This window comes from Protopterus annectens, chromosome 9.part0 (assembly GCF_019279795.1).
Source record: "Protopterus annectens isolate FY-2018-M chromosome 9.part0, PAN1.0, whole genome shotgun sequence".
NCBI classification, from domain to species: Eukaryota; Metazoa; Chordata; order Ceratodontiformes; family Protopteridae; genus Protopterus; species Protopterus annectens.
Window position 1 is genome coordinate 213,994,462 of NC_056743.1, and position 26,250 is coordinate 214,020,711.

At 35.6% G+C, this 26,250-nt stretch overlaps 1 protein-coding gene across 10 annotated transcripts in view; it reads left to right on the plus strand.

Moving 5' to 3' along the window:
- The window catches only part of PLEKHA7 (pleckstrin homology domain containing A7), a 2,079,953-nt gene that overhangs the window by 1,663,333 nt on the left and 390,370 nt on the right, over window positions 1–26,250 (plus strand). For 8 of the 10 annotated variants that reach the window (XM_044082761.1, XM_044082762.1, XM_044082767.1 and 5 more), the window contains exons 10-12: window positions 23,484–23,570; window positions 24,084–24,203; window positions 25,321–25,374. In XM_044082761.1, the coding sequence (XP_043938696.1) occupies window positions 23,484–23,570; window positions 24,084–24,203; window positions 25,321–25,374 (261 nt within the window). The remainder of the gene's footprint in view (window positions 1–23,483; window positions 23,571–24,083; window positions 24,204–25,320; window positions 25,375–26,250) is intronic. The other 2 variants (XM_044082768.1, XM_044082771.1) reach the window with 1 other exon arrangement.

Consider the following 26,250-nt stretch of genomic DNA (forward strand, 5'->3'; position numbering starts at 1 on the left):
ACAGCATGAAGTTATGGGAAAGAGTAGTGGAAGCTAGGTTAAGAAGGGACGTGATGATTAGTGATCAGCAGTATGCTTTCATGGCGGGAAAAAGTACTACAGATGCGATGTTTGCTCTGAAAGTGTTGATGGAGAAGTACAGAGAAGGTCAGAAGGAGTTGCGTTGTGTTTTTGTAGACTTAGAGAAAGCATATGACAGGGTGCCTAGAGAGGAGTTGTGGTATTGTATGAGGAAGTCAGGAGTGTCAGAGAAGTATGTAAGAGTGGTACAGTATATGTACGAGGATAGTGTGACAGCGGTGAGGTCTGCAGTGGGAGTGATGGATGCTTTTAAGGTGGAGGTGGGGTTACATCAAGGATCAGCTCTGAGCCCTTTCTTATTTTCAGTGGTGATGGACAGGTTGACAGACGAGATCAGACAGGAGTCCCCGTGGACTATGATGTTTGCAGATGACATTGTGATCTGTAGTGAGAGTAGGGAACAGGTGGAAGAGGCCCTGGAGAGATGGAGATATGCTGTAGAGAGAAGAGGAATGAAGGTCAGCAGGACTAAGACAGAATATATGTGTGTGAATGAGAGGGAGGATAGAGGAATGGTGAGGATGCAAGGAGTAGAGGTGGTGAAGGTGGATGAGTTTAAATACTTGGGATCAGTAGTTCAGAGTAACGGTGAGTTTGGAAGAGAGGTGAAGAAGAGAGTACAGGCAGGATGGAGTGGGTGGAGAAGAGTGTCAGGAATGATTTGTGACAGATGAGTACCAGTAAGAGTGAAAGGGAAGGTCTACAAGAGGGCAGTGAGACCGACTATGTTATATGGGTTGCAGACTGTGGCATTGACAAAAAGGCAAGAGTTTGAGCTGGATGTGACAGAGTTAAAGATGTTAAGATTTGCACTGGGTGTGATGAGGGTGGACAGGATGAGGAATAAGTATATTAGAGGGTCATCCCATGTTGGAAGGTTTGGAGACAAAGCCAGAGAGGGAAGATTACATTGGTTTGGACATGTGCTGAGGAGGGATGCTGAGTATATTGGGAAAAATATGCTAAGGATGAAGCTACCAGGTAACAGGGAAAGAGGAAGGCCTAAGATAAGGTTTATGGATGTGGTGAGAGAGGACATGCAGGTGGTTGGTGTGACAGAGCAAGATGCAGAGGACAGGAAGAAATGGAAACAGATGATCCGCTGTGGCGACCCGTAATGGGAACGGCCGAAAGATGATGATGACTATCCAGACATAGAGAACAGCAGAGTGGATGTTTTACGAGAGGCAACTTAATCACAACTAGACATCTGGAGTGTACACAGACTCTAGATTGAAGTTGGTACAGAACAATTTTTGCAAGAAAGTGACTAACCCCTTAGCCTAGCAAGATTACAAGTATTTGTGTAAACTGAGAAACAAGTTGGAATACAGTACTGTGGGCACTGTTTTTCATATGATGAAAAGCAGGATTACAATTATTTGTGTAAACTGAGAAACAAGTTGGAATACAGTACTGTGGGCACTGTTTTTCATATGATGAAAAGCAGGCATACAAAATATGCCCAGACTATTAAGTGGCTATGGTGGGTATATTATTGTGATCATCCAACATGTGCACAAACTATAAAGTGGCAGCAGTGGGTACATAGCATTGTTTTCTTGAAATTGACTTGCCCCTTGGCTATGCAGACTATACATTTTTGAAAGAATCGCAAAGCAAAGTTGAAATACATTTCTGTTGCTATTACCTTTTTACTTAGTCATAGTCAGACATCTGAAGTGTACAAAGCCTGTAATTTAGTTTTGTTGGGTACAAGACAGTCTGTGCATGAGCTTGTGACTTCACTGGAGTAAGTATCTTTGTGTGAAGAATAAATTAATATACCATTATTATTCTTAATTGGGTTGCAGTCAAGCATCTGAAGTTTACATAGATAAAGTGGGCATGGTGGGTACAAGGTAATTTGTGTATGAAAGTGGTTGACTTTCATAGCTTATAGCTATTGAACATTTTAGTCTGACAATTCAGAGCTAAATATGTTGTAAAAATCCAAAACTAAATCCATCAGGATTGAGCATTTATTTGTATTTGACTATTTATTACCATTATATACCTCTGCCTTATCCAATTGGGCACTCAGATTTGCTTGAAGATGTAAGGAGTCTAACTAGAAATCCTGGTAGTACATATTAATCTTTCATGCAGAGGAGTTATTCAGATATGACACTACAGAAGAAAACATTCTAGAACATAATTATAATCATTTGTTATATTGCCTTCAAAACATAAGGAACAATATTTTGTAAGAGGAGTTTTCTATTTTATGATGAAATCTACCTATTTTGATGGCATACATGCTTGCTCAGAGTAGTTAGGTGGTACTCTTCCTTCGCTTTATAATAGTTTAGAGCCGAGTTTGATTTTTAAGTTTGACTGCAGTTTTTAATTTTCATTTACATTTCTGTATCATAATTATTAAGGAGCTGTCTTTTTTAATACATTTATTTTTCAATAGCTTATTTTCCTTTTTGTTTTTTTTTTCTTCTTTCTGTAAGATTCTTGAAATATAAAGTAACCATGATTTTTTTTTTAAGAGAGGGCCTCTCTCTATCCATCCAGATGTAAATGAAACTAGTCAGGTTGCAGCACAAATATATCTAGTCTCTGATTAACAAATTCAAGAACCTTACTGTGGTCTAGAATCTAGGATATAATGTTCAATTGCAAAGCATTCTTTGTACCTTAGTTTATTAAAATCAGTGTAAAACATGATCTTAGAGTGAGCCAAGAAAAAACTTGACTGAATTATACAGTCAATGATTATAAAGAAAAGCCAGCAAGGCACAAGAAAAAAAGACAGTTTTATAACAAGACTTATCTGTTGATGAGTAGTAAGAAAGTTATTTATCTGATCCAGTGCATCTGAATGGATTAAGAATTTTAGAAATATCCATCATATTTTGTATTATTTTAGATATATCTGTATTAAAATGTATAGCCTTGAATTGTCTGTCTTTCAATTAATTGACAACAGTATTCCAGTGTCCTGCTAGCATTATATAAAGTTTAGTAAACATACTTGGAAATAAGTGATTTTTTACTCTAAGTAGGTTTGCTCAGAGCACAATACCCAGAGAACAGAGAACAATGGTTAGAGACAAAGAAAAAAAAATACTGCCTTATTTAGTAATCTTAAAATTGAGGTAGCCAAATCTTCCTCTTGAGACTGAGTCTGCACTAACAATTATTATAGTGTAGATTTCTTGACTATAGCAGCAAACAGTATATTTATTTCTGTGATTACCAGTAGCAATTATTATATGTATATGATTCTTGTTAATCACGTCCCATTGATTTTGTAACAATTTATTTTCTTATGTGAAGGTGATATCAGATTGGTAAAACTGTTTTGAAAACTCTAAAGTTTCTACGAAAGAAGCTTCAACATCACATGTTTAAGTCTCAGCTATAGGCAAGTATAAATTATAGTAGGAGATTTTAGGATAACATTATAATATTTGTAAATGTAACAGTCATAAACTAAACATTTGGCAGCAGAAATTATTATACAAGATGGCGTAGAGTAAAAAAGAAAACACCTCAGATCCCCCCAAGGCCTAACCCATATTAATTTTGTATTAAGATGTGTTTTAAGAACACATTTGGTTTAAAATTAATGAAGAGTAATTCTATTATACAGCTGCCATAACTATATGCAAATGTGTAAAACTAATGCTACTCAACATACTCTCCAAGATCAACCATATCCTGTTTTTATGTACTTAATCTAATTTCAATAAAATTGTTTAATTAGCCTAAACTGTTATAGGTGATTAATAATAGTGACATCTAGAAACATACTAGAAAATCGAAAAGGTCAACCTTATTACTACACTGTGAATATTTCCTTCACTAAATACAGATGTAAAGACATTTCAGACAGGAGTAATTAATGTCTTTCTAGTGTGCTAGTAAACCATACAGTCAACTGCATAATAAGTGTCAAAGTTGTTCTTAAAAGTATCTAAATTAGTGCTAGTTTTAGTATAATTTGGTTATCTATTCCAGGTATCAGCTACTCTGTCAGCATACCAGTTGTTATATTTCTCATTCCTATATAAGCTTCTACAGAGGTTGTCTGATGATTCTGTACTACTCTTCGATAAACCCAAGCATTCTCAGAGTAGCTTTTTTTCCTAAATACTGTATGAGTACAGTCTCCTCTTAAATGTGTATATCAGACACTATACAACTTCAGATATTTCAATTTTTTATGATGACCTAAACTTTTACATCCATGGATGTATTTGTTATATTTCTTATGTACTCTTTTTAATTTACTCATGCTAGTTTTCATATAAGGTTTTTATTTTTTATTCTTAACTGTAATTTGGATCTAATGTGAATTATAAATGATTTCTGATTTCCTATAGTTTGTAATTTTTTTTTATAAGCAGGCTACAATTTTCTAATTATTATTAACCAGTTGTTTGATATGAACAGACAAACTTAAAACTGCATCTACCCATACACTAATCTCCTTAAATGAAGCCACAGTTTCAGTCTCTATGTGCTATATTAAATGATACAAATAATAAGAAATCTTAAAGCTGTGAAAATCTTAATGAATTGTCAACTAATTAATTAATCTAATTAATTAATTGATTGAATATAATTAATTACTCTGCTGTTGTATATAAAATGAGTTTTTACTGGTTGTGTTTTAAGATCTGATGAAGCGTACATTGATGGTACGTGAAAGCGCTTATTTTTTCATTAAAAGTCTATCTATTTCATTTTATGTGGTGGTCCACCTTCGTTTTGTTTTACAACATTGAATTTTCATCGAGTCGGACCTTCAGATAGTAGCGTTTCTTATTATTTTCATCTTTGTTTGCTGATTTATTTTGTTACGCTACTATCACACAATGCATCCTGTTCCAATTGAACTGGATTATAATCCTGAAGCAAGAGACCTGAAGTGGAAATGGATTTCTATTACTGAACAATGGACTAATCCCTTACTTAACTTGGAGCTGCAATTACCACCAGCAGCACCTAATACAGGTACTATAGAGAACTTAAATGATGTCAATACATTAATCAAAGAATTGGAGAACCATCTCTATAAACTACAGAGACTCACTTGGCAGAGGAGACACATGGAAGCTTGCCTCCACTTCCATGTTATACCTCGCGGCATGAAAGTGCTTTGGATGCCCTCTTATGGCAATAGTCACCATGAGCTGTTAAAGAGGTGGCAGAAACTAAACATTGAATTAATTAACAACTATATCAAACTCCTTATTGATTATTTCTCACCTTTTGAGACTGAACTGATAGGGAAAGTAGAGGCTTTGAATAAAGATCTACATGACCGATTCAAAGGTGAATCTTTTGAAAGGAGACTTGAAAGTATGTATTCTCAAATAGTCATGTATAGCGATAAATTGCAACAAATAAAATATCGCAAGCTACAACATGACTAGAAGGACTTTACAACTGGCCAAGTTTTTGTATGGTCGAAAAATGCTATTACTAGTCTGACTCAAGAAAATATGAACATTAATATGTCTCAGTCACAAAATGCGCACATTGATAATGTTACTGTTCCTTTAAGTGCTCCCACTGCGTTAACAGCTGATATGAATGCAGCTATCGCTTTGACTTCGTCACCACGTAGAACAGATGAGTTGAATTCTGTTACGTGGAGAGATACTCCACCACCTAACCAACAAGCTCTTGCTACAAATCATAATGAACATTTTATGGGAGCTAGACCAAAACAACCTACTGGGAACATGGATTGTTTTTTACCGCTTCCAGTGAAAACGCGCATTCAGTCCAGAAGCAGGTCAAACAGCCGTGGCCGCAGAAAAAGGAAGTTTTCAGGTGGAAACTTCAAACAGAGACGCCGAATGAGGGACTAAATGACTTTGTATTTAATTATTCCAGGTTTGACTTTAATTCAACTGATTTATCTCTGTTAAATAGAGGCCTTACTTTTATTCCATCGCAGAACAGTTGTTTAAGTGAGTTGCTTACTGATTTACGAGTGTTTGGACGTACTGTTGCCTTAAAACTTTTGTATAATAATAAGCAAACTACTCTATTAACAGATCTGAAATTTTGTCCTAAACAGAAAAGTTATTTTATACCTATGTTGCCTAATGTAGTTGACTGTTTTGTGAAGTTATGTGAAAAAGACTTTTATGCTTATTTTTCAAAACGCAGATGTTGCTATTTTAATATAAGCAATGCAGAATGGCGTTCTCTACAAGCCTTGAGTAGTAATACAGAATTAACTATAAAACCAGCTGATAAGGGGGGGGATAGTATTGCTTAACACCCAGGATTATTATGATAGTATGACTGAAATGCTACATGATACTGATACTTATCTCAAGATAGATCAAGCCACATTAGATAAATTAACAAACAAGATATATGATGATTTATCTGACCTCTTGATGTGCAGACAGATCAATTTTGATCTATATAACTATTTTCTAATAGAATACCCTCTGGTACCTTATATAAAAGGCCTACCTAAGGTACATAAGAAAGTCTCACCTTTACCAATGCGCCCTATTGTGGCAGGTGAGAGATGGATAACAGAAACCATATCAATTTATATAGAAAAAACACTTAGTCCATTAATGAAGGAAATACTATATTGAAGGGCACCTACCAATTAATTGATACAATTGATTCTCTATTTATGGAAGGTCTATCCAACACATGCCTACTAGTCACCTTAGATGTAAAAAACTTGTTTACCTTGATTCCTAATGATTATGGAACAGAGGCTATTTGAGAGTTATTAAATCATGTCCCTGATTTTACTAATGATGAACAAATACTAATTTGTACTTTATTAGATATTACTTTAAATAATAATGTTTTTATGTTTAATAATCAATTATATTTACAGAAATGGGGTGTTGCAATGGGCACCCCATGTGCCAACACATATGCAAACTTGGTAGTCTATTACTGGGAAAAGAAACATCTTTTTAATACTGTCTTCTACACACAGATTTTAATGTATAGGAGATTTGTAGATGACATTTTATTCTTTTGGAATGGTACCGTTGATGAATTAAATGACTTTAACTATTTGGAATCTACCACTGACTTCCTTAGATTTACAATGGAATTTTCCATCTCTCAAATTAATTTCCTTGATATTACGATTACTAAAGATCTACACGGAAATTTAACTACTAACTTATATAGGAAGACATGCTGGAAGAATACATTACTTCATTTTAACAGCATGCATCCACGGTTTATATTTCCTAATATAGTCAAGAGCCAGTTTATTAGACTTACCAAGCTATGCAGAGAAATTACACAGTTAACTGCACAAGCTGACTTGCCGGAACACCTCTTTGTTGAAAGAGGCTATAATCATTCTATGGTTAAGAATTTGAGAGAATCTATTATTCCTAAGAGAACATTTGCAGAGATGCATTGGTCTACACTAGAATTAAAGGTTTGAGATGTGCTAGTCGCATTAAAGGTGATCAAAAGGTGACCTTTACAACAAGATTTACCAATGATAATAAAGAGATAATGAGAACTGTGCGTAAAAATTGGCATGTACTCACAATAGATCTTGATATCAATAAATTGGTGGGTGAAACACCAAGCTTCACTTATAGGAATAGTAGAAATCTTAAGAGACTGCTATGTTCTGATTATAGCCTTAAAAACACTAGGCAACCATGCAATAAAGTGAAGGTCTATGGCACATTTGCTTGAGGTAAATGTAGCTCTTGTGACTCGATTAGTGTTATTCAAGAGTTCGTACACCTCACTCTGAATTTTAAGTTCATATCTAGGTTTTCTGCAACTTGTGATAATGTTAATCTTATATATCTGGCAACCTGTAAACAATGCCAGGCCTTTTATGTTGGCCTGACAACAAGAAGACTAAAAGATAGAATATAGCAATAACCCACGCCTGGGTGTGGGTAATGCTAAATTTACCCACGGTTGGCGTGGTTTGGTCCCGAGGGCGAAGCCCGAGGGACCAAACAAAGCCAACCGTGGGTAAATTTAGCATTACCCACACCCAGAAGTGGGTTATTGCTATTATACCATGACATTATTTAAGAAAAGAAACTGTTACTTTTCTTAAATAATGGCATAGTATAATGCCTGTTTACTGCCCTTCCGCAGATGTCTGGCATCCGCGGCAGTTCTGATGTACTGCGCAGTACATCAGAGCTGTGAGCAGCAACGGAGAAAGCAAGATCTCCGTTGCTTTTAGTGTCTCGCTATGTTAAATGAGTTTAACATAGCGAGACAGTTTTAAAATAAGCAACGGACATCTCCGTTGCTTATTTTAAAACTGTCTCGCTATGTTAAACTCATTTAACATAGCGAGACACTAAAAAAAGAAACGGAGATCTTGCTTTCTCCGTTGCTTTTAACACTGCCTCGCTATGTTAAATGGGTTTAACATAGCGAGACAGCTTTAAAATAAGCAACGGAGATCTCCGTTGCTTATTTTAAAGCTGTCTCGCTATGTTAAACCCATTTAACATAGCGAGACAGTGTTTAAAAAAAACGAGTTATATTAATGGAAAAAAGTCCGGGCGACCGGACCTTTTTCCATTAGTATAACTCGATTTACAACGGGCACGCTGGCCAATCAGCGTGCACGTTTTGGGGGGATCATGGTATAATATACAATCACTTATATGACATTAGGAAACAGAATCCATTAAATGCTTTGGCTAAACATATTATGATGAATGAGGGGCATGTATTTACATTTAGAGTATTGCAGTTAGTAGTCCCAAATAAGAGAGGAGGGAATAAAATGAATTATTTGGAGACCATTGAACTTCAATGGATTTTCAAGTTATGTGCACATCAAACACCAGGTCTTAATCAATTCATCACGATAAAACCTGTTCTTGAAGCTCGTAGCTTAAAGTAGTTCACACTATCTTATAGTTTATGTCCTTATGTTTAAACATATATATATATATATATATATATATTTTTTTTTTTACATTAAATTTTATTTTTATATTTTATAGATGTATGCTGTCTATATGCTTTACACACATACATTTATTTCCATATATTTATCGGCTAGTTGTCTGTGTTATTCTTTATTATGCATTGCCATGCCATTGCTTTATATTGTAATATAAATGGGGTTTTAAAATGCTTGAAATCTTAACACTGTGAAAATCTTAATGAATTGTCAACTAATTAATTAATTAATTGATTGAATATGATTAATTACTCTGCTGTTGTATATAAAATGAGTTTTTACTGGTTGTGTTTTAAGATCTGATGAAGCGTACATTGATGGTACGTGAAAACGCTTATTTTTGGCATTAAAAGTCTATCTATTTCATTTTATGTGGTGGTCCACCTTTGTTTTGCTATATTAAATATTCACTTTTTAATCTATGTCTGAAGATATAGCTACATAAATTATACCAAAGCACATGTAGCTTTCTAGTTGTTATTATATTATTATACAACATTATGTTATAGGTAGTTATAGACATTTTCAATATATGCATGATGATATATATTTCAAGGCCAAACCTTTCCAATTCTAGCAATAATTTATTCAAAGTAACATTTTCCATTATTTTTCTACAACAATGGCATACACCTATGGGTCTGACTCTGTACGTATGCATCTGGGTTTGTCCTATCCCCCTTATAACATGTGCAATTGTACTATAGGTTCACACTTCTTATAACTAATTTCATCTCCTCTTTATGCTATACTTAGGTCCAGTTTAAATAATGCTTTTTTCAAAATAGTCCAGTTTAATTTGAATTTATGAAGTTTCCTGAATATTACTAGCACAAATTATGTATTCCTTTGTGGAGTCAAACTGTTTTGCTTAAGTCTCTGTAAATATACAATCATGAAGGTGTTTACTCCATTTTTTTTTCAGTCAAGTTGACCTCCTACTTTGAATTCAGTAATGTTTGCTGCTTCAGTTGTTACAACAGAGTATGCGGCCCTGTACATGAATAGGTGGGTAAATTGACCCCAGAGGTAACAACTGTGTCCCTGTTGGACAGGGGCAATAGGTGCTGTTTGTAGTAACAAGGGTAAATTTGGTTAGGCTTGTAAGGGCCCTCGGGCCATTAGCCTAGTAACTTCTTATGATCCCATGATCACTATTAGTGTTATTAATCCCAGTATATACAGGAGTAGTTGTCATAAAAAAGAATGATCAAAATGACATTTATGTTGTGCAAACAAGGATAAAATGTGAAGTGAGTTTGAAATTAAGGTATTAACATCTCTACAACTACTGGTATCCACATATATCAGGACTTTATGCTTCGTTATCTTAAAAGTTAGTAATCAAAAAAGTGTCAAATAGAATCTGGAACACTGGTCCTTTCTACTAGTAGAAACATCTCGAGTGCTTTCATTTACTTCCTACTGATGAAAGATAGCAGTGTTCTTTCAGAGCGTACAGCTGTTGAAATTTTGGTAATCACAGACTCATAGAATAAAATTGGTCAACTGAAAGGCCAACCTTTTATATGTAAAAAATGTGTTTTATTATGTTAGCAGGTAAATGTTCATGACAAGACAAAATAAAATAGGTAAATAAGACTGAAACTTTTCTTTGGGGTGGTTATATATTGCTTCATCTAAAGAGCAGAATATAGAACCAGAAAGTAATGAGCACAAATGCTAGAAATGCACTTTGTTGAAAAGAAAAACAAAACAACAGTAAACTCTTTTTTTTCAATGGGCAAGTCCCCCTCCATCCCCCATGTTGGAGGCTTCACTCTCATATCCCTTGCTAATTAAATATACCAACTCCAAGATCACACCATAGTGGGGAAAGAGCAAATTTCCTCATTTCCACTGTACTTTGATCTCACACATAAAGCTGGCACATTCAAGCAGCTCATTTTCAATTAGCCATGCTAGCTTTTTTGGGGGGAGTTCAACAAGTCATTTAGCAACTTGTCTGTCACCCGTTGGGGCATACTCTGTAACAGTCCTGGGGTAAAACATTAACCCAGGGCTTCCTTTAGTAAGGATCATAAAGACTAGGGAGACATAATGGCCTGTTAGGAAAGTATAAGAAGACACGGGACTGGAACTAGTAGGGTAACATGTTAGCAGAGCATGTAACTGAAAACGGTGCAGACTTTTATATAATGTGAAGAATTGTACCCATTAAGTTGTATCTAGAGCTCAGAAAAGGTATACCTACAGCATGCAGGGCACAGGAAATTGTCAAAAATGCAGGTGTATCTTCATAATACAATGCTAAGACTTCAAGCCAATCATATGTAGTCAAGTACTTGAAAGCTGAAGGAAAGATCACCTCATATACAGTGTTAACTTTTTAAGTGCCTTAGTTATACATGTGCCATGAATACACAGTTTTAAAAAAATGTAGTTTGGTGTGGGAATTTTAAAATGTAATGTAGTGAAAACCGGTATATGAGAAATACACAAGGAACATGCATGGTCAGTAGAGACCCTACCTCACTATGCATGAACCAGAAGTCATATTGTAGGAAATCGAAGCTACGTTTTAATAAAGTAATGAAACATTCCAGGTCCAACATGAAAAAAGAGAAATTACAGTAATTACATTTTAAGAATTCCCAAGGAGCATGCTAGCATCATAAACTAAACAAAACATTTGTGCACTAATCTCAAAATCCAGGACCCAAGTGATCAAAATAAGTAAATAAAGTAACTAAAGGCAACCTTTCCTGGCTGAGTAAAACATCAGTAAATGCTAGTAGCAAACATTAGAATTTTGGATTTCCTGTACATAAACAGAGATACAAACATATCCCACTTCCAATTTAATGTTGAGACAAGCATATTTAAAGAACTTCAGAATATTAAGTAATAAAAGCATATATTATAAACAATGGGTCAAAAGAACTATTGTGCAATGCTAGGGCAATATTCATAGAAGAACCACGAAAACAAAGTGTGTAGCGTGCTGTAAAAACTTCCACTCGAAGTAATTTAAATGTAGGAAGTCAATGAGGTTTGATAGAAGCAAGTAGCTTTTTAAAGGCAACTCGCACCTTATTATAGTCAGACAGCTGTCATTTCAGTAGTTCCATAAAAAGCTGTGTTTTGTACAAGGTCATTTGGAAAAGGGAATGTCTTTTTAAGTCAGAAACTAGTAGAAAGTAGATAGCTTTCATTGGGCTAGTTTAAATTCCAGCAGGCTGTCTAATGAGAAGTTTATTCTATAGCCATGATGCCAAGAGATGCATTACTTTTACTGGCTGTAATACTTCACAGTATACTGGTACTGTGATGTAGATTAGTGTTAGAGGGCCTGCAGAAGAGAGGAGCATGGTCTGTGGTCTGTACCATCTTTCAACTTTGGCTCAAGTCAACTGAAATTATTTTACAGTAACATTTTGTGTTAAATTATTCAAGTCTGGCTTCTTGGGTAAACTACAAATAGGAGGGTCATGTCTAAGTCTACGGCTTCTGGCTTCTAGATCTGAGATTTTCTGTTTTATCTGTGAGATACCTTGAGATATAAAGACATTTGGGCTATATTAATTGACATATTGTCTTAACAAGTTTTAATTCTGTCATTTTCTTAATTTTTTAGCTACATCTGATACACTCATGCTTGTAAGCTGAATGAATTTATAGAGTCATGGAATTTAAAAGACACAGTCAGCCCATGGACCATAATCATCTTGCCAGTACACGCCCTCACAGAGAATCTCTTTCCACCAGGAGGATATTTTGTCTGTTGTCAATTGGATAAGAAGCACTGCTGCTTTTCAATTCAGCCAGCAGAAGATTTATTTCATATTTAGGTTTAGATTAAGTAGATTCTTTGTCATCTTGACCTGTAGGTTTACAACTTTTTTGATTTTACTTCCCTCGCATCATGGAACTTGTAGCATTTTTAGAAGCCTGAGATGAATAAAAGTGAGATTCCTAACCAGAAAATAGTAAAAGTGCATGTGAAACACTCAATATGCAGAAACATCAATTGAAGTAAAATTCAAGCAAAATGGGCAAGGTTATGTAGCAGAAAAATAATAGCAGAACCAGACTGAGCAGAAGTCACTCCTCACAGGCAGACAGCCATCTTGAAAGTTCATGTATAGGTTTAATTATTTGAAAAGGTAAACAAAGGACCAATCTCTAAGGCAGAGGACATTAACAGAGTGGAATAATGTACAAAGAGAGCATTGTCACTATGTTTGGTCATTAACAAAGTTTGAGGGAGTATTGCATTGAACAAAAAACTGAAAGAGCACCTTAGGAAATGGAATGGAAACTTCTCGGATGTAACTGAAAAGTTGTGGAAAGAAAATATATATGGAAATTCATTGGAACTTTGAACTGGCACAGCTTTAAATTGGTCATACTGTACATATAATATCCACAGGGAGTTTTGAGGAATTTGCTTTCAATTTGCAAGGTTTGAGTCTGAAGATGAAGCTTGGAAAAAATGCACAGGCTGGAAGGTTGCAAATTCTGTATAGCTTCCTAGTAGGAGTTGTAGTGACAGTACCATGCTAAAACTCAGATTTTGGATATTTGTCTTAAGATGTTTTCTTGCGGATCATATGAAATGCATTACATTCATTATAGTACTGGAGCATGGCAATGGGAGTAAAGAAAGTTTGAGAAACCTGGATTTAAGCCTTATCCTGATTTATGGTAGTATTTGAATTAAAGTGGGTCATTTTGTGTCCTTTGACCAGTAATATGTAAATTCAAGAGCAGAACTGGTCATTGCAAACTGCAAATGGTGTGCTTGTGTTCAGTATGTCAAAGTAAACACTTATTTGTTGGTTATTTAAGCCAGAGGTCTTTTTAAACTCATATGCTGTGGCTAATTCTGTCTGCGCATCTAACATAGTTTATTTCTTCTCTTTTGTTATGGCTGCTACTGCTTTAACTAGTTGAATACACAGTTTAGTTTTAAGGATTCACACCAAAAGAGTTGAGACAGAGGTGGGTGAGTAGGTGCAAGGTACAGATATTTTTAATATATGCCTCTGTAAGGGCATTTGCTGACGGGGGGGTTAGGAGTAGGGGATCCATGTGGCATATTGCAGGTCTTGTTTTAATATCAGTAGTGTTAAGCTGTAAAGCCAGGAATAGGTATTCAGAAATAAGGTGAACCAAATAGTTAGAATCCGTGGATTATCAGTCATGTGAAGCTGATGATAAAATATAATCATAACCTCTAGAAGGATCAGTGGGAAACTAATAAGAATAATCTACAGTGGTGAGATAAAGATAAAGCCATGCATCCCTTAAAATAATGTTTTGTCTTGCTGGATTTTAAGGTGATTATTCATGAAACCAGTTGTTCTGTCTAAATCAGGACTATTTTTCATATTAAATCGCCTCCTTCTGTTTTTAAGACCAGAGTAAAGCAAAGCTCCTGAGGTGAATTTTTTCACATCCATGTCTCAAACACATAATAACATGGTTGTGATCATAGACTGAATCATAATCGTCTATGTTTCTGGTTTAGTCTTTATTGCTGTAGATGTTTTGGCAGTATACTCATTCGTAGGTACCCTATAAAGGCACTGGATTGCTGTTGTGACTTTGTAAGCAACAGCTTAATAATAAATAGGTGTGAGATAAAAATTACAAGAAGTCAAGATTAACTATCCCTCCTATCTATCTATATATATATATATATATATATATATACACACACACACACACGCACACACACACACACACATACATGTAAAAAGAATCTTAATGTGTAGGAACATACGAACAATTAAAATATCAGTGTCTCATATAGATATTTGAAAATAAACCTTATTCAGGTTTATAGGGCATTGAGAGACCACTACCACTGAGAAACAAATGGAGTCTTGGTGTCTTGTAACTGCTAAAGGTGATAAGGAGTAAGCGCAACAAATTAAAAGAAAAAATTAACTTCACCACCACATAAACATTAAAAAATTCCTTTTAATAGCACATGTAATTAGAAACCACTGCTAGGAAGTTCTGTTAAAAATATAAGAATTGAATCCCCTTGACAAACGATAAACGCTTTCTGCTCTGCCTTCGTTGGGAATGTAGAGATTCATCAGACAACCTATGAAGTGGAAGGGAAATCAAACCAGAATTAGACAAAAGTCACATGCGAACTGAATGTGTCAAGGAAAAAAAAAAAAACAAAAGAAAGAACATAAGGAGAAGGATCATATTAGAAGGAAAGAAATGTGGGAAAGCCATAAATATAGTGGCAACACAGAAAACTCCTGGAACAACCTGATGGTGATCAGGATTTGATGCAGGGATGGTTAAGGAGAGGTGAATTTAAACGAAAAGATAAAAGGTTATTGTTGGTGACTCAGGATAGTGGACTTACATACACATTGATTTACAAAGTCTTTTGAACATGTAAGAGAAACAGTGAAATGCAGAAACAGTGGCATATCATCTTGATGGGTGTCATGCACTAGTGGCACAGGCCTGTATACTGAAAGGCATAATAGTGTGGCAAGACTGCTACATTCTGGGATTGTGCAAACATTACAACACTGAAGTAGAGGAGAAGCATTTTAAACATCAGCCACAAAGCATTATACAGAATGATGAAGTTTAAATCACATGGGATTACCCATTACCAACAATTCAGAAAATAGATGCAATCATACCAGATGTAGCAGTCCATGAAAAGATCTGATCACTGAAATTTCTGCCAGCAGTGATTACATTGTCTTACATACAGAGAGATACAAAGTCAGAAAATTACAAGATTTGCAGCAGAAATTAGAGCAATGTGGAAGAAAGATACCCAGATGGTTCCAGTAGTAGTAGAAGCAATAGGTCTCATAAAAAGAATTTGCAGTTTTTCTCTTTTATGCTACTGATATGTGTAACTCAGTATGAATTGCAGAAAAAGTCTACTATGGGCACATTGCGGGTGCTGCTAAGAGCACCTTTAGCTAACATAAAAGACTGAAACAGTACAAATTTATTTATTTACATTTGTTTACCAGGATAGGCCGACTGGGTGATAGCCCATTTTCAGCAGAGGCCCCGGAGAAAAGATCCAGAAAAAGTACATTAATTGTTAGGAAGAACATTTACAGAGAACAATATCTGGAGATTATTCAGTCTTTAGAGAATTTCACAAAAACAAAAATTTAATAAGAGAACAATATTTAGAAGTTTTTACAAAGAAACCCAATGCAAGAAAGACACTAACAAATGAGTATTTTCAAGAGACACAAATTGTAGAGCAAAAGTAAGATACTTTTTGCATACAGAGATTTGTTTTTGTGACATATAGTAGTCAGAGGCTGAAGGTGTAAATGTAGAGTCAGAGAAAAGAAGTATAAGCTGTATAGTTTAGTTCTGCATGTAAATAAGTCAGCTGTATGTATGAAGTAGGAGAATACGTTGCGTCTGCTGCATGTGACATAGATGGTTCCAAGGAAAGGAGGACAATTTAGGGGGGGGAGTAGATAGAGAAGTAGAATAAATAGGAAAGGGAGGAAACCTAGAGGGGATAAAAAGTAGATAGAGAAGTAGGATAAATAGGAAAGGGAGGACAACCTAGAGGGGATAAAAAGTAGACCGAGAAGTAGGATAAATAGAAAAGGGAGGACAACCTAGAGGGGATAAAAAGTAGACAGAGAAGTAGGATAAATAGGAAAGGGGGACAGGCTAGAGGGGATAAAAATTAGACAGAGGAGGAGGATAAATAGGAAAGGGAGGACAACCTAGAGGGGATAAAAAGTAGACAGAGAAGTAGGATAAATAGGAAAGGGGGACAGGCTAGAGGGGATAAAAAGTAGACAGAGAAGTAGGATAAATAGGAAAGGGAGGACAACCTAGAGGGGATAAAAAGTAGACAGAGAAGTAGGATAAATAGGAAAGAGGGACAGGATAGAGGGGATAAAAAGACAGAGAAGTAGGATAGATAGGAAAGGGGGACAGGCTAGAGGGGATACAAAGTAAACAGAGAAGTAGGATAAATAGGAAAGGGAGGACAACCTAGAGGGGATAAAAAGTAGACAGAGGAGGAGGATAAATAGGAAAGGGAGGACAACCTAGAGGGGATAGAAAGTAGACAGAGGAGGAGGATAAATACGAAAGGGAGGACAACCTAGAGGGGATAAAAAGTAGACAGAGAAGTAGGATAAATAGGAAAGGGGGGCAGGCTAGAGGGGATAAAAAGTAGACAGAGAAGTAGGATAAATAGGAAAGGAAGACAGGCTAGAGGGGATAAAAAGTAGACAGAGGAGCAGGATAAATAGGAAAAGGAGGACAACCTAGAGGGGATAAAAAGTAGACAGAGAAGTAGGATAAATAGGAAAGGGGGACAGGCTAGAGGGGATAAAAAGTAGACAGATAAGTAGGATAAATAGGAAAGGGGGACAGGCTAGAGGGGATAAAAAGTAGACAGAGGAGGAGGATAAATAGGAAAGGGAGGACAACCTAGAGGGGATAAAAAGTAGACAGAGGAGGAGGATAAATAGGAAAGGGAGGACAACCTAGAGGGGATAAAAAGTAGACACAGAAGTAGGATAAATAAGAAAGGGGACAGGCTAGAGGGGATAAAAATTAGACACAGAAGTAGGATAAATAAGAAAGGGTGACAGGCTAGAGAGGATAAAAAGTAGACAGAGAAGTAGGATAAATAGGAAAGGGAGGACAACCTAGAGGGGATAAATAGTAGACAGAGGAGGAGGATAAATAACGGGGTACAAGCTAGAGGGGATAAAATGTAGACAGAGAAGTAGGATAAATAGTAGAAGTGAGAAGTGTTACGGGTAAATAGTAGAAGTGTTACGAGTATAGAGGTGATAGTGAAGATAAAAGGGAAGACAGCTGAAGAAACAGAAGGAAATAAAAGGGAGTGAGAAGGAGGGAAGGAGAATCAATAAGGAAGATTCTGAGTATGCAGAGGGAGAAAAAGTTAAAAGGAAGTTGACCTAGTGGGCAAAGTAAGGAAGAAAGGTAAAGAGTCAGAAGAAGTTGTCAGCCAGGACTAGAGCATGAATCAATCCAGTTGCTGCCTAGGTGATCTTTCAGTAGTTTTTTGAAATGAGAAGTGTAAGGCATAGTTAAAATGGTCTGATCTTTAATCATACCCATTCACATCATGGTATTAGAAACACAAAAAACTTGGAGAAATTAAACCAAGATATAATATAGGAATGAGAGATGTGCTATCTGGTTCTCTCAGAGATACAGAGAATAGCTGATGCATGAATTTTGACAACCAAATTACATTAAAGTTAGTACTGGTTTAGATAGTTATAGGAATGACTTGAACATTTATTATGGGAATGCCTGTTTTGGTGTATTGGCAGGCTAGAAAGGCATTATCGCCCATGCCTACAATATTTGTATGTATGTATGTATGTACGTATGTGTATACACATTAAAAAGGTGTGTGTAAGATAGTTATGTCTCCCTTCTGTCATCAGAAACAAAGTTTGACACCTAAAAACAAGTTTCTCCATAAAATTACTGCATAGTGACAGAAGTTGCAGTTTTCTTAGTTTAACAATACAAGATGGGTTATGGAATGGACGGTTGTTATATCACATCCAGGCTTGTAACGTACTTACCCCACTATGCTGATTGCCTCGCTGCAACATGTATATGTAACAGAGGTTTTGCTAGCTATTCTGGCACTCGGGGATGTACCCTGGTTTGGTACTTTAAGTTGATCAAAAAAAAAATCTCTTTCATTTTAAACTGTACCAAACTGCTTGCGGCTACAGTTTATGCCTGCCATTGATGGAGTACTAATTGGACTTAACAGGCATAGAAAAAGATCTTCTCTATTTAAACCATAGCAAACAATCGGGGTCCCAATATAATACCAGCATTCAAATGCCAGAATTGAACTGAATATCAGTTGGCTTTTGCCAGTCGCACTCCCTAACACTTTGAGCCCAGGGTGAATGCTCCCTTTGCCTCACACTATGTGTGATTCTGGTATGTAGTAATGTGGCCTAACATTTTATTGCTTATGCACACATATTAAGGGAGAAGTTTTGAATCTGGGGCCTAGAACTGTATACATTAGATTCTTTTGTCATTTTTTTGGTACTTGGGGATTGGCCTAGAGTTTTTTGGTGAGTCAGTTGTATGTGTGGATGATATCAACATTCAGAATGGGTGATAGATTACTTTGAGAGATACATTTTCAAGAAGGATGATGGATATATAAAGAAAGAGAAATGTGAACCTTTGTAAAGCTTTTATTTATACACTTTTTATTCTGTTGTATTCAGCTTTGGCATCAGGTGTATTGAATTTGGGAATAAATATTTATTCATATCATTTTACTTTACTTTCTGGGGGTTTATTTTAGGTCTGTGGTCCCAGTCCACAGTTTGGGTGGTTGGGTCTTCTTAAATAATTTGATTTTTATGTTCAGTTCAGTGTTGTATGTTTATGTATTCCTGTATTTGTGTGGGTCAGGTCTTTCCATTGCAGGGTGGGGCTTCATTTATATTAAAACAACTTTGCAAATGCTGTTTTAGTATGACTGTCTTTAGGGATTATGTAAGCATTTTATGTATTTCTTATTACAAATATGCTTAACATTTAGTGTGCTTTTTGTAGTGGTATGATCTTTTAATGTTTTAGGATAAGGACTATGCTATTTATTATGTTTTGTGTTGTAAAGTATACTGTGGGAAAGCCATTGCAAATATTATTCTGTGTGTAGTTTTAGACATATAGTTTTTATTTATATACATAATTTTTCTTCCGCATTTAGTATTAGGGAAGTGTGTTGAGTTTATGCTTCATGCTTGTATTTACTGTTATTTGTACAATACAAGGGCTTGTGTCACTAGTGAGAACTGAGTCCCTCCATTTATGATATTGGTGCAGTCTTTATAAGTGTTCTTAGACACAGAGGGTAATAAATGCTTGATGAAATAATGACAAAATATGTGGTAATGGAGCTCAGATATATGTTTTTATCACACTCTGATATACAAGTCTAAGGCTTAGATAAATACATATCCCATATAATTTCAGTGGTACAGCCACATCATAAAAGTAGAGTTAGAAAATGTTGTTGCTTCGGTTTTCCAGAAATGTGAACACTCTTAGTGGCTTCATTTACTTTGCTGCTGAAATATGTGTTCCATAATAATCCCGGTATGTATAATTTAATAATAAATTAGTCTAAGCCAGGTTGCACTGTTCCACATTTATTTTTCTTTATTAATATTTTGTGCAATGGGCATTTGTTACATTTATCTGTAGCACCTACTGCTCTGACTGTATTGTTTCAAATAAGAAACATAGGCAATCATAAATGTGTATAAATGAAAACAAACCATGCTAGCGCATTTTCACTTGCGTACATTATACATCACTTATAATCTTTTCAGTCATTGTTACTCAAACATTACAAAGCTCATTCACTTCCTGCCTTCCCTTAAACCTCATTTCTCCTCCAAAACATTCTGCATGTATTGTTCTCACAATTCACATTTTTATTTTTGTAAATTGCTCCTACCCTTTTCTAAAGATCCCACTTCCAGCTGTGTTATCTCTTTTGCTATATTCACTGCCTCTAGTACATTTGGTTTAAACTATAATTTCCATTTTCTTGCAATTGCTTTTTTTTTTTTTATCCACCAGCATTAAACTCAGCAAGACCTTACTATATGTCTAGGCAACTCTGATTCTGTTTCATTGCTCAAAAAAAAATAATAATTTCCTTAGTTACACCAATTTGCTCATCTAGTACATCTGATAGAGTAGCTTGCAGGGAATTTTTAAAGTCTGCCAATTCAATACCCTCCCAAAAATATGTTCCCAAATAACTCTTTCTTCCCCATCACACCTCCATCATTTGCAAGCTACCTGAAAAAAATATTTGTAGTCTGCTTGGGGTATAAAAATATCTCTCTCTGCCTTTAGCAGCAACTACAACAATAGAAAACAGTCACAAATGCAACAGTCCAAAAAACCATCAAGCCAGATATCCAACATAATTTATTCTAGTAAAAATCTCTAGAGCTTTGACTAAACAGCCTTCTAGGAGTAAAACAGTACATAAAAACTGCACCTTAAGTACCATTAAATGCAATCATTATTTGATTAAACAATTAGTCACTCCCCCTCATACCTCTCAACCTTTATAGTAAGAAATCTGGACAAAGCCATGAAAAAAGTGGTACAAATAGGGACAATTTTAAAATATTGCTGTTACAAACTTAGAAAGTTGATAGAATAACAGGTTTTGCATTAGCATGAATTTTCTGGAGGGTATGAAGTCTAAAACTCAAATGTCTGTCATTATTTTCTAAATTCAATCTTTAATGATTTGCCACTAATTTGCCAGAAGGCCACAACTTTATGAAAAATGAACCAAAAATATAAGGCAAAAATCTGTACTGTTGAGAGGTATGCTCCCCCTATTTATTTGAATTAAATTAAAAAAACTACAATTACTTTCTGTATTAAAACCACGAGGAATCAAAGTGCCATATTTTAGTATATATTTTAGTATATAAACAGATTCCTTGTATAAAATGTATTCTTGATGTCTACATTATTATATTGGCCAATAAGTCTGCTCCGACACAGTACCCTGTTAACCCCCAACATCACCTCCATGTAAAGTTTTAAAGTGTGCCACAGCAGGACTATCCATCCTGCCCTTTCTAATATCTCTCACAGGTTCCTGAAGCCTTTTAAGTGCTCCTTTTCTCTCGCCTATATAAAATTTATTACAAGGGTATTTTAAAGCATATATTAAAGCTTTTTATGTAAGGAATCTGTTTATATACTAAAATATGGTGTTCTCTCTTTGCCTATACTCTGATATCAGTCATTGATAGGAAAGGCAATCTCTAGTCAGCAGTCCAAGTAGTCACATTTCGTACTTTGTAATTCCCTACCATCATGTTGTACTATGAGCTGTTGCAATGCTCAGTGGAATGTTGGTGTTAAAGTCCATACTTCTATATCGCACAGCATTATTGAAATGCAGGAATATTTGACACTAATTGCATTGTGAGTAAAAGTTCTTTAAGAGCCCTCAGAAGTCCTGGGCCTGCTGCCCAACTTTAGTGCAGCATTCCCCCACTATAGAGATCTATGTTTACTTTATATTGGGGATATCATTTAAAAATAAAGTTACAGTGACTTATAAATTCACAAAGTTAGCAGAATGTAGATTTTAGAAATGAAGGGCTACCTCTGTTGTTTCTCTATTAACATAGCTTTATGTAAAATATATACTATTTTGAAAACATGGCCACATGTAGAAATCCAGTGGACACAGAGGTGAGAGATCTATGTACGCAGATGGACAGTAGCCTGAGCTTTGACTGTCATGTATCCACACTGGTGAGGAAATCTTTTTATGTGGCACAACTTATAAATAAAGATATGGCATCCAGATCCAAAGAAATTATAGTCCTGCTGTATTCAGCTCTTATTAGACCAACAATTGAGTACAATGTGCCATTTGACATGTAATTGACTAGGTACTTACAGCAGCTAGAGTGACCTCAGAAGTCCCTCACTAAGAAAGTACAGGGTGTAAACACAATGAACTATGTGGATAGACTAAAAGCCCCATCTCTTTACTTTGTGTTCTACCAGCTATTAAGGGATGACCTATGCCTGATTGACAAGTCACTCACAAATCCAGCCCTGATGGAGTTGCTACATATCCACAAGTCAAGCAGCATGAGAGTTACCCATTCTTTGGATCTAAATTTAGCCAGCAACTCAAACAAAACAGGTGTCTCAGAGATTATCCCTTCCCTTCCTTGGGACAAGCTTCTTATTCACATTAAGCAGAGCCCTTCCCTGGCTCTCTTCAAATGCAGTTTGGATCAGTGGATGGGGAATCGCAAATTCACACCTGGGGTAGTATCTGTGTCCCTTATGGACAAGAGCAATCTGTAAAATACACAATGCACAGGCAGAAACCCATGCCATCCTCTTGCCCCTAAGGACCATATATTGGGGAAAGTTGGGTTGTATTGGCTAGGCTTGTAAGGGCCCTTAAGCTGTTAGCCTATTAATCTCCTGTGAATCTGTGAATATTGCATGAAAATAATTTCTATTCTGGGAATAACCATGTTGTATATTAAAAAGGGCCTGTCATCAGTTAAAGTGTTACATATTTTGCTGTTGATTTTTATTGCTCTGTTATGTGCTGTATAACAAATCTTCATATTCCATGAAACCATTTTCAACAGTTCTGATGGACTCTTAGGCATGACTTTTGCAGGATTTTATTTTATTTATTTTAGATATAATAAGTAGTCTGTAGGTGCTTTGAAAGACATCCACTTTTTTATTCATTTTGTTTTTCCAAAACACAAAGCTGTTATACTGTAGTAATAGGCAATGTTATGATACTGTATATTTCTAATAGCTGCCTGATGACTATTAATAGTCATATCTAGAAATCTAGACAATATAGTATTGCTTTTCGCAAACTGTTTGCTCCTTTGTGAAGTTCGCCCATTTTTTTTAAATGTTGCAGAATGCATCACATGCTGATAGACGGTCCATGCCTTCCATGGGGTACATGACCCATACTGTAAGCGCCCCCAGTTTACATGGAAAGTCGGTAAGCATGCCTTTTAGAATATAAAACTTAATAAGTTATATGAAAAATGACAGCATTATTTTAAATTTGTAGTCAAAACTAAAACCAAATGTAATATGGTTTGTTTGCCTTTCCTGGGTACTGCTTTTTTAAGTCTAATCAATCTATCAAAACAGTATGTTACTGAATACTCATTATAGTAATATAATCATTTTATCATTTTATCATGAATTGCTGCATATGAAGTTCTGCTAATTTTTCCTCTACCAGATGTATACCTTAAACTCACTGAGCAGTAAATGAACATAAATGTAGGATGCTGTTTTTATTGAAAACATTATCCTGGCCAGTGTTATGTGCCACAGTATATAGAATGCCTTCACTAATAGTTATTATCGCTTTTAGAATAAAAGTAGTATATAGTAAGGCTGGTATATTTCTGTCTTTGAGATGTATGTTTGGACATTTGTTTGCTTTTTTGGTATATATTATAATTACCATTTCCTCCTTTGCTACATCTTCAACTTTCTACAGCCTGAAGAGCTTACCTTGCTTCTCATTCGTTTAAGGAGACATCAGGCTTTGCTGACTAGTTTACGAAATTACACACTCAACCAGTTACAGCAATATGAGCCATATAAATCCACTTTTCAGGTCAGCTGCTGATTGGCTTACCTGTACTATACAACATCTATGCATAGTAAAGTGTGTCATAATTCTGTGCTGTCACACGGCCATCCATTAGTTTGTTTCTTTTATAAGGACCACATGTATTTATTGCTTTGCCAGAATGCTGCAAACATTAGTTGCCAGATCCATGCAAAATATTTTAACACATTTCAGCAACATTAATTGCAGTTTCTGTCTCCATAGTTTCAAATTGACTGACATGTATAATGTAGTTTAAGTAATAAAACTCTGGTCTAAAAATATACCAAGCCATTTGTCTCTTATATCATAAATGGTAGTTGTATCCATATAGAGCCTTTATAGCTTAAAAATGATTTTCATATCAGGGGGTTAAATTCTACGAGATGTTACTGCACTCATGCTGTGATGGGAACTTACGGTATGAGTCTGAATATACTTATGTGATGCCTGTGTGATGACGGTTGCAATTTTTCTAAGACTGCACTCCCTACCAAGGTTCTTGTTAATCAGGCTACTTACAGCTGTGCCTGTTCAGTCAATTTGCAGTAAATGCTGAGACTTTGTGCACAAAGTGCATAATGGCTTTCATGTTGGGATAACCTTTAATGTCAAAGCACTTAAGTGCTCAACACTCATTGTTTTAATAGAGCCATCATGGGCGATACCGCCAGCTGCTTAAAAATCTTTCTGCTCCATTCTTTGAACAGTTTAGAGCTTAACCAAGTGGTAAAGCATGGTCATTCAGTACAGCACTTAAAATAATTTATAGCTGTGGCATTTTCATGCATAGTGCTTTGCAGCTTTCCGAGGAATGCATCTATTTTGGTAACTGTGAATAATTTTGTCATTCTGAATTAAAACTTTAGAGTCTTGTATGAATATTACTAATGTCAAGCGCACACACAAATTACTGCTTGCATGTTTTGGTTGCAGAAACAATCCATAACATCAAAGTAAAAGCTCTGAATGTTTATGTATTTTAGTATTTTTTGAAAAATCATAGAATAGTGACCTAAAAAGATGAATTTATTTAAATATATCGCTGTGACATACAGACCTTTTTGCAAAATATTTCCTATATTATTCTATTGTTGCTGATTATTTTTACTTTATACTGAAGGTGGATGACACGTACCTACAGTTAAAGAAGGATTTGGAATACCTAGACCTTAAGGTAGGTTTTTGCCCATTAATATTATTTCTTGTAACTAACGTTGTACCATTATAGCAACAGTTGTTGGCTGAAGGTGCTCCTGTACTCTCATAAAGTCAGTCCACTACATTTTCAGCTGCTTGTTTTAATAAGACTTACTAGATTTTATTTATTTTATTGATTTATTTATTTAGTTTGTTTACTGGGGGTAGGCACTGTTGTAAAATTACCAATTTCAGGCCCAGCATATTACAAAGGTACCAACTGCAGAAACCGGTGACAAAAAACAGTTGGAGTTTACAAAGGTACAGTAGCAAAGTAGACAGCAACATAAATGGTGTGAGTAAAATAAGAAGTTAATTTTAAATGTGAAAAAATACTGTATATTGTTATAAATCAAAGTGTGTTTGAAAACATAATCTCTCTATTGCGTGTACAAGGTTTTGCAAACCACCATGGAGAATTGTGTTACAAACAGCTGCTGAGCTAAAAGAAGAAATCATTTTGTTTTTCACTAAGGAGTGGAAAGTTATAAGGTGATATGGTTACAGGAGTAACATTTGCAATGGCATTGTTTCATGTGATAGCATTTAAATTACTGGGCATGCACATTTTTAATTTCTTCCACACATAGCCGGCCGGCCTTAGGCATAGGCAACTAGGTGGCTGCCTAGGCGCCTCTCTAGCAGGGGCGCTTTTCCAGTGTTTATTTTTTTGTAGTAAATAATTTTTTTTTTAAATGTGTTGAATGAATACAGGAAAAAATGAAGAGTAAGACAAACTGTGAGAAAAGGGAAGAATAAAGTAGTCTGGGTGGTGTAGGTAGACCCAGCATGGAGGCACTGTCTGGTGCAGGGGAGTGGGCTGTGGAGCCCTTTTGCCTAGGGCACCAGCTGA